The sequence below is a fragment of the Enhydra lutris genome, unplaced genomic scaffold (genome assembly GCF_002288905.1).
Source record: "Enhydra lutris kenyoni isolate GAN:26980312 unplaced genomic scaffold, ASM228890v2 scaffoldscaffold13, whole genome shotgun sequence".
In the NCBI taxonomy this organism is placed as follows: Eukaryota; Metazoa; Chordata; class Mammalia; order Carnivora; family Mustelidae; genus Enhydra; species Enhydra lutris.
The window spans coordinates 40,925,062-40,934,565 of record NW_019154097.1 but is presented as its reverse complement, the minus strand read 5'-3'; the positions used below and the strand labels follow the sequence as shown (position 1 = coordinate 40,934,565).

At 41.0% G+C, this 9,504-nt stretch overlaps 1 protein-coding gene across 1 annotated transcript in view; it reads right to left on the bottom strand.

The window, feature by feature from the left end:
* Positions 1–3,772: 3,772 nt before the first annotated feature.
* Positions 3,773–9,504, bottom strand: part of LOC111146341 (vitamin K epoxide reductase complex subunit 1 like 1) — a 64,892-nt gene continuing 59,160 nt past the window's right edge. The window contains exons 2-3 of the mRNA XM_022501858.1: positions 7,801–7,910; positions 3,773–4,150 (exon numbers count right to left, since the gene is read on the bottom strand). Coding sequence (XP_022357566.1) covers positions 3,924–4,150; positions 7,801–7,910 — 337 coding nt within the window. The 3' untranslated portion in view covers positions 3,773–3,923. The remainder of the gene's footprint in view (positions 4,151–7,800; positions 7,911–9,504) is intronic.

Here is a 9,504-nt window from a genome sequence, read left to right as displayed (position 1 = left end):
ACCGAAGGCAGAGGCTTTAACTCACTGAGCCCCCCAGTACCTCCTTTTTCATTCATTCCTGACAGCCACATACATCACAAGCCCACGCAGATTCCAGGAACCAGAATCTCTTAAGAATTCTGCCTGTGTCTTCCATAAATAACAAATAATTTAAGGGAAAAAGAGGTCAGTACACCTGTGGAAAGGAAGTTAGAGCGTCAGCCTCAGGAGCTGTTGACGGGAAGAGAAGCTGGGTTCCAGCGCCTTGTTTGGACCATAACACTAGTATAAGAAGGACGGCAGCACAGCTAACATGGGTAACGGCTACATTTATTTTATACCAAAAAAGTTATGTGCAACAAATAAACATTCTTACATATTTACATTTGTTTTTTTTTACCAGTTAGCAAAACTGTCCTAAATCTCTGATAAAGAATATCTCTATCTATAGTAAAGGGGGAAGTCTGCCCAGTGAACTCCACTTTAAATGAGTGTTTGCTCTGGAGCTTAAAGCACGAGTAATAAATATTTTTGATGGAACGTACTATACAGATCATACACCTAATACTTAGGCCATGCTTAATACAGTTTTATTACAAAACATTTTACCTTTTCTGGGCTCATTTGTGGGGAAAAAAATTAACCAAGTAGCCTGGATTCCCACCCCTGCCCCTCCTGTTTGATTGAAGGGGAGAGTTCTCACAGATTAGGAATCATAAGTGCTGCCTAAAATGTCTGAATAGAAATGTTCCACCAATGCTTGCATGTTGGGGGAAAATACAGGAGGACAAAGGTTGCATGTTAGGTATTCCTTCCCAAATAGGTTACCAAAAATGATAGTGGATTTCTTGTTGGCGTTTGTCTAACATGAATTTTCAAGACAAGATTTGTCACCTTTCGCTCATGTCAAGTGTTGGTTCCAATCGCAGTTCAGAAGTAGTCACTGAAGATAATTGCACTTCTGATAATCTTATAAATGAAATACAAGCAAACTAAACCCAAGAAATGGTTTTAATTTCACTGGAATCTTGGTCCTATATCCTACTGAGTAGGGTCCAAAGATCTCTTGTACCAAACGACAGATCTTCGTCTCTGTATGAAAATAGTCAATGCTTTCAACATCTTTAAAAGTAACAGATTTAGAGTGAGGTGACATACATCAAGTAGAAGTAATTCCTGGCACACAGCTGGTTAAACCTGAGTTATTTCACCAGTTTACCTTCGTGGAAAGCACCTAGCTGCAGTGAAAAACAATGAAATCCTCCAAACCACCTAGATTGCCTAGAATTTGTCATCTAACCCCAGTTTCTCTTATTTCTTCAAATGTTAAGACTACCAAGTAAGGGGCTTCATTTGTTATGATAGATTCCCCAAATCAAGAAGCGTGGAATTACTGCAAAGCCCAGAAATCCAATCCCGCCCCCACCCGCCAAATTTGTTCTTCAGTGTTGGTGGCTAGTAATGTTGCAGTGTTTTAAATATTGAGTCTAAAATAGTCCTAATAGTCCTCGTAGTTTATAGCATGGTGTTTTCTCCTTGGGGTGGAAGAGAGGATGGAGAAGGAAGCCTAAATGCTTCCACCAGGGTCCTGCTGCTTACAGAGATGCTGGCATTACGATGCTGTTATTTGAGGCAGCACACCATCATCGCTCAGTGAGAAAAAGGGTATGAATTCTACTGGGGTCACAGGAACGTTGCAGAAATTTTTGTATGACTAAAACAGTGGTGTTTCCCCCAAGGATTATTAGGAAAGCAAAGGAAAACCTGGAGGGTCTGGCTGAACAGTTTTACGTTTTATCATATGAGAGTTGAAGACATTTGCAAGAATGCAGCATCAAGACAAGCTTTAACTATACTCTGCTGATTGATACAAAATATGATGAAAAACCATTTTAAATTGGGACACGAGGAACTTATTTAGGACAACCAGTGTTATATATACCACAGAAGTCTTCACTGTTAACCATTTCCACTCTAGCTTAGAAGACAGAACCGTGAGCTGCGTGGCAGGACTGGAAGCATTCTACAAAGATGACCTCTGGACATCATGACTGGACAAGGTCTTCAGTGCTAGGACTTGTTTCTCCATAGACACCAGACATCCAATTCAATGCTTTCTGGAGTTCATTCACTACAGAAACAAGAACAATACATACATAATAAAACAGGCATTGGAATATTCACATTCATGGGAAAACACAAGCCTGGAAATCCGAGTTCGGCTTTTACAAAACTGGGTAAAACTGGTTGAAAGTTCATTACAGTTCAGATGTTACACCTGCCTTGGGCCAGAAAGATACACTGCATCAATTAGGACAGTTAGGCGGAAACTGCTGAACAGCTGCTGACTCCACACATTATGGGTTACAGAGCAGAACCTGTCCCCTCCCTTCAAAAAGAAGGCTCATTCGTGAAAGCACTCAAAAGTTACCGGTCTGTTTTTAACATAATGATGAGACTAACTGGAAGCAAAAACATTGCTACTACTTCTCCTCTAAGGAATAAAATGATCATACAGAACCTTTCTAGAGAATAATGCAGGTTTTCTACTTCATGGTAAGAGGAAGAAAGGACACTTCTGCCCAAGTTCAACACACAAAATATTTGGTTTGAGGTTTAAGACAGAAGGCACTTTTAACATTTTGATAGAAGGTGTTAACCATAGAAGCATACTGTCACAATTTCATTTGGGTTTATTCACATCACCATTAAAACCTAGGCATTTGCGTAGTTTCTAGAAAGAGCAGTGACACTGTTAGTGTACTTCGCCTTCAGATGTTTCTACCTGCACCACTCCCGATGGAGCAAACTCAGAAGCGCGTCAGCCCTAAGATTTACCGATCTAATACTGACTCTAAAACAATTAAGTTAGACATCCAATTAGTGCAGGATGAAACGGGAAATACTACAGGGCGACCCAAGAGTGATCCTACTCTGGAGCAACGGGGCTTCTATTGGCTATTTCAAGGTCCTAATACTGTTTGGTTGGCTGGCACCAATGTGAAGGGAAACTTATGCATGACAATCCAGCTACTGTAAGAGGCTTTACCTAGAAATGCCATATCAATGTTTCCAGCTTTTCTCCAAAGAATTCTACCCACTTCCCCATCTTTAGTGTCCTGAAGACCTTGGATGTGAAGGTCTGGTCACATGACTCATTTTGTAAGGTTATAATTGATCCAGTTTTATGACTAGACACAAGCTTGACTTGAATGTCCAAATTTAGCTTCTTCCTTTCCAAGGAAGGAGATGAAAGGGAACCAACTACCCTATGATTTTGCTGTCAGTACTCCTCACAAGATGCTCCGTTCGGACTTACTATTTTCACTATTTCTTCAGTCAACGTTGGGCTGACAATTCTTCATTGCTACACTTCAACTAAACTGTACAGTAAGTTCTGCAGGGATGGATCCAATATTTCTACCTTTATTTACAAATATCACATAAATGGATTCTAGTTGAATCTACATGTTTAAATCCATCGGCTAAAAACATATTACATATTGTAAACATGGCAATATTTAATACAGTATCTATTCTAAAATATTTTCATGTCATGATCACATTTGTTATACCTGAAATTGAATTTATACACGTTAGAGAATTACTAGCAATGGTCGCTCACTTTACAATCAAGGGCAGGGGGCTAGGGCTATATTTTATTATTTCGGAAACATCTTCAAAGTAAAGTTAAAGCTTGTCTTTGATTGGCTCGGCATATCCTTTTTTCTTTTCTTTTTTTGTATCCATATTCAAAATGAAGATTGACACAGAAAATAGCTAGGGCCCCTTCTAATTTACAGGATTTTAAAAAATCAGTTTGAGATTCTTAGGGAGAGTGTCTATTGGAGAGATTGAAAAAACAAAACAAAACAAAACTGCTGCAAAAGAACCCTAATGGGAAAGGGGGCTCAGCGGCCAGTTCGGAGTTTGTCCGTCCGCGGTCAGTCCTGCTTAGGCTGCAGCTGCCGCTTCCAGGCCTCGTTCAAGTAAACCAGTCGCTTGTAGTTGATGATGAGAAGAACGAAGTTCAGCACGTACGTGACGACGCAGATGAGGCAGAACTCCTTCAGCACAAAGTACAGGATGTAGGCCAGGTACAGGGAGCCCACCACGGACACGATGGAGGACGTCATGAGGACTAAAGCTGCCACTGCGCTTGCGGTCATGCCTGCAAGGGGAGAGACACGGCTCGGTCAGGCCTTGATGACGGAGAAAGTCTCGGAGTCAAAAGCAAGCATTCTGCGATCTGCTGCAGTGTTGGAATGCTGATTTTACTGAAACACGCGATGGAATTTGGGAGCGAAAACGACTGGTCTGGTGAGATTCTGCGGGCTGACTCTGCACACAGAGCACCAGTCTTGCAGCCGCAGTGTTTCTCACTTGTCAGTATTCTAGGTGAAGTATCATTACTTGGACCGTGAACGGGCCTTAGTTAAGCCCTGCCAAGAGCATATGCAGGCTCAGAGTCCACAGTCTGCCTGAAGCTCACCTGCGAAATTGGCAGCCCCGTCGCTGAGGCCCCTAACAGAGAAAGGAACGTGAGGACCACAATTTCTCTCCCAAGCAGGACACGCTGCCCCTGGCCTTTTCACTGCAGGCTCTCCATCTGTGGGCACTAAAACCTGGCTTCCCATGTTTAGGTCAAATTTTTTAAAAAATCTGTAATGTTTAGGTCAAAATTTTCAAAAACCATACAAAGATGATTGTACCAATATGCTGCTAAAGAAGGAAAAACTTGTAATAAACATTTCAGAAAGGGCTTAGCCTAGGAGGTAACGAGCCACGTTTGGCCGGTTGGCCACACGTGAGTCAAACCAAACCAAGAAAAAAGGCGGTTCTGTGCGCTGAACTGGGGCTCTCTGATGCTGTCTGACATCTTCATGTGTTCTGTTCTGTAATTTCCTACAGCCAATGGTCGTGGGAACGTGAGCATTTATTCCCAGGGACAGAGGAGACAGCCGGGCATATTAAGCTACCATCCCTCCCAACAACTAATGGACAAGAACAGAAACAGGAAGAAATGATCGGTGGTAGGAGGCTGGAAGAGGTTAATGAAGGAGCTGAAATCCCCACTGCCTGCTGACCAGAAGCTGCCTGTGGGCTCAGACCACGAAGGCCGGCCTTGCCCCCAGGCCCGGTCATGCTAGAGTGTGACCCTTCATAAGGCTCTTCACGGCTAATGTACTGCCGGATTCCTGATGCCGGGGACTGGCCAATCCAACCGGCCCCCGCTCTTATACCTACAGACTGACCGACCGAGCCGCGCTCACTCGTATGTAATATCTAGGACAGACTGAGTAGCTCAACAGACAGCAAAGCCTACACCGTTTTTTTCTGTCTGGCCCTTTACTAGTTATCTAAACCTTCAAAAATTAATGCTGTCACCTTAATTTTACCAAGAGGGTTGGTTTCAACATGATGGACAAGTTTACTTACTTTCTCACCTCCTAATACTGATGTGTGAATTAAAAGAGCTATTGGGCGGGTGCCCAGCTGGCTCAGCCAGTAAAGCGTGGGACTCTTGAACTCAAGGTCGTGAGTTCAAGCCCCACGTTGGGCCTAGAGCTTACTTGATGAGTGAATTAACCAATGACTGAATGAATGAGCTAAAAGGTATAAAGCACTTTGAATGCTCCATAAACACTGGCTATTAGTTAAATACCATTTTGTACCCAACCTGTCCTGATGTGATGTAGCTGGTGGCTTGGGATACAATTCCCAGTGGAATTTACAAGGTGCTGTGCCTCTAAATAATGACGGTTCCATCAAGCAGCGGAACATTCTGCAGCTGGGAAGAAGAGTGAAGACACTCATGGATTGCTGTGGAAATACCACCACGATGAATTAGTTGAGCAAAAAGAAAAAAGAGTATGTAGAACATTATGTACGGCATCTGCCTTTTACATTTGAGAGAGGAGAAAATGAAGATGATAGGTTTGTGTCTTCTTGCACAGGCCTAAAGGAAGTACAGCAACAACACACAGCTACCAGCTGGGGTTGAAAGGCTACAAAGTGGGCAGAGGGGGCAATGGTCAAGGGCAGGCTTTTCACTGGGTGGCATTTTACATGTTTGTACTTTTGGACTCGTGGAAGTATTACCTATGAAAAATTAAATTAAAAACGCTGTATCTCAAACAACTTAGAAGGGAGTGAAGATGACGTGCTCTGGAAAACCATGTTAGAGGAGTCCGCGTGTGCCTTCCGTGTGCCTCCTGACATTATAAATGCTTCATGTGAACACACAGAATGCGAACAGAAAAAAACACATAGGATACACATGATTTAAAAAACATATATATAAGGTAATTCAGAAATTAAATGACAAATGGAAATTTGTTCCATCTCTATCTCCAAAAATTAACATAGTCAAAAGTGTTTCTTACGCTATTTTAATTTCGGCCTATATGTTATATTCTTCTTTAGAAATCCAAATGAACAAATAAATGGAATAAAAAATAAAAGTCTCACCCGGGCCCCCAACCACTGACCCTTTTTATATGCATTTCTATGCATATATATAAACATGGAACTTCTCTCATACCTGTTATACTACAATTTGCTTTTTTCACCAAACTATGTCTTGATCTTTCCAGAATATTCATGTAAGACCTACTTTTTCCTTTAATGGCTACATAGTATTTTCTAGTACAGGTGTAACCTAATTTATTCAACCATTACATTTTGCTAAGCTACTTCCAGTCTTTTGCTATTTTATACTGCTATGAATATCCTTATGCATACTTTTGTATTTCTATAGGATATGGAACTGGGTAAACCTGATAGAAGTATTTAGAAAAATTTAGATTCATAATTTCCCTCATAAGAAATCAACCTCAGCTAGGCAGGAGAGCACCGCAGAGGTGGCAGGTAATGGGGTAAAATATTAACGATGGAAACCAAAGGTCAAAATTAGCTGGATTTAACTCTGAAAGTATAAAAACTGTACAATCAAAATTCACCAAACTAACACAAAAAGGACAAAGAATGGATAAAATGTAACAAATATGAAAATGGACTATTATCAGAACCCCAACAACAAAAGTGACAATGCCAGAAAAATTAAAAGACAATGATGCGGATTTGTAACTATTAAATTAGAAATTTCATAGAAAGCACTTGTAAAAAATGAAGATGGATGAGGCCAGACAATGGAGGGAAAAGTAGTTTGGTAATACGTATTAAAGTCCATTAAATATTTTGTGTGTTTTGGCTCATTCGCCCAAGGTTTGGAAATTTATTTTGCAGAACTAATTCAAACAGGGAGGTGTGTGTGAGGGGCACTTTAAACAACGTTGATCAGCACAGTGTTATTTAGAACACAAGAAACTTGAAACCTTGATGTCAACAATAACAAACACCAGAGAGGAAACAGCATGGAAGAGTTCACATACAGTGAAGTGAAAAGAGCAGAAGACAATGGACACAGCAGGTGTATAAAGGTGATGAGTTACGTCTAGTGCTTACAGTAATGCTCTCTCGGGGTGTGACATGTTTCAGGAATCTGCACAGTATATAAACTAATAAAAAAGTTTCTGGGGAAGACTGGAAGAGTAAGTTCCCTGAATGAGGATGGTTTTTCCTGGACATTATGGGATGCTGCTGTCCTTGATTAAAGACCAACAGATACCAAATTCAGCATTAGCGTCATCAAAGTCTCAGTGAACCAGATTTTCACAGCAGAAAAATGTGCTGCAAACTAGCGGTTCTATCATTAACATGCTTTTATTTAATATAAAGACATTTCAGGGCAAAGACACAAAGTACTAAAGGGAATATAACAAAAGAAACTTATTTTTGTATTGCTGTATAAATACTTACCAAGTAATAACTGTAGTATATAAAATATAAGTCCAAAGACACTGTTTGGCTGGTTTAATACACCATCCTTTCCAAAAATGGAACCCAAAAGACCAAATCCTCGACCCCATCTGTAAAATAAGGAAAACCAGTAACCCCATTTTGAGTCTTCCTATTTTTAGAAATGTAAAATTGTCTGAGAATGCCATGCCAATATACCCATCTGAGTCTCTAAGTTGCCTATTTCTACATATTCTCTTATCCAAAAGGTAGGATGGAAGTATGTTTTTTCTGATGGCATTAGTATTTGCAGAGGAAGGGCTCCATCAATGTAAGCCAGTCCCTTCGCAGCAGCACCACTGACATTCTGGCCTGAAGAATTCTTTGCACTTGGGGGCTGTTCAGTGCATTAAGGGTGTTAGCAGCAGTATCCCGGGCTCTCCCCATGAGGTGCCAGTAGTATTCTCCCACCAGTGACATGTCTCCAGCCATTGCCAGATGTCCCCGGGGGGGCAAAATCTCCTTCAAATGAAAGCTGCTGACTCAAGCTGCTTTATTTCTTCATTCAAAGTATGTGGAGCGCAGGGGCACCTGGGTGGCTCAGTCGGTTAAGCATACGACTCTTGGTTTTGGCTCAGGTCATGATCTCCTGGGTCGTGGGATCAAGCCCTGCATCGGGCTCCACACTCAGCACAGAATCTGCTTGGAATTCTCTGCCCACAAATAAGTAAATAAATAAATGAATAAATAAAATCACAAAGTATGAGGACCGAATGTTGCTTCCTGACAAATTTCACCAGGATATGCAACAGGAAAAATATCTTAGGAACATATTTGTAAACACAGAACAGTATCAGAAACTACAGGTCCTTTCTAGAATCATACCTCAAGACTAAAAAACCTGATACACAATTTGCTCTGTCACTTTTTATTTGCAGTTTAACTTCAAATTTTGCATTTAATGTTTTCAGAATCGTATTTTCCTGTTTTTAAGAAAGATTATTTCTGATTTAATAAAATTTGACTCAAATATCAAACTAACATTTACTCTGGATGAAAATCTTTGAAGATAACTTCAACTCTGAACGAGAATGCTTTTAGAAAATAAGAAAGAAAACAGCAGTCATGGTTTCAAGTCCGTAGCAAAGCACTGAATGAAACCTGAACTTTGCTTTGGAATACAAACTACCTGAAAACAAGGAAAAGTAAGTGATTATTTGTCACATGAGCTTAATAGTGTCCAAGAAAGGGTGACACCGCTTTATAATGATATTGGGAGGGAAGAGCGACCCTGATTTTACAAGCAAGTGAGAGCCCTGGGGATTTTTATCGTCCAGAGTCATCCACCTGCACATTCTTGTGCGCGTTCTAGGTGCAGTTCACGGGCCAGGTGCTGGGATACGGGAGTGAACAAGTTGGAGAAGGTGATTCCCTTGTGGGGCTTTGATTCCATTTGGGGAGGAGAAGCAGTGAGCATGGAAACAAATGACAAAGTCTCCTTCAGAAACGGAAGAAACTACTAACAGACCTGCAGGAAAAGTGAGGGCAGAGTCATTCCAGACCAGAATTGGTAAATTCTAAAAATTTAGAAATGCACACAATCATCTTGGGGTCTCATTAAAATCCAGGTTTTCCTTTAGCAGGTCTGTGGTAGGACCAAGACTGCATTTCCAAACCAAACCAAACCAAACCAAACCAAACCAAACCAAACCAAACCAAACCAAA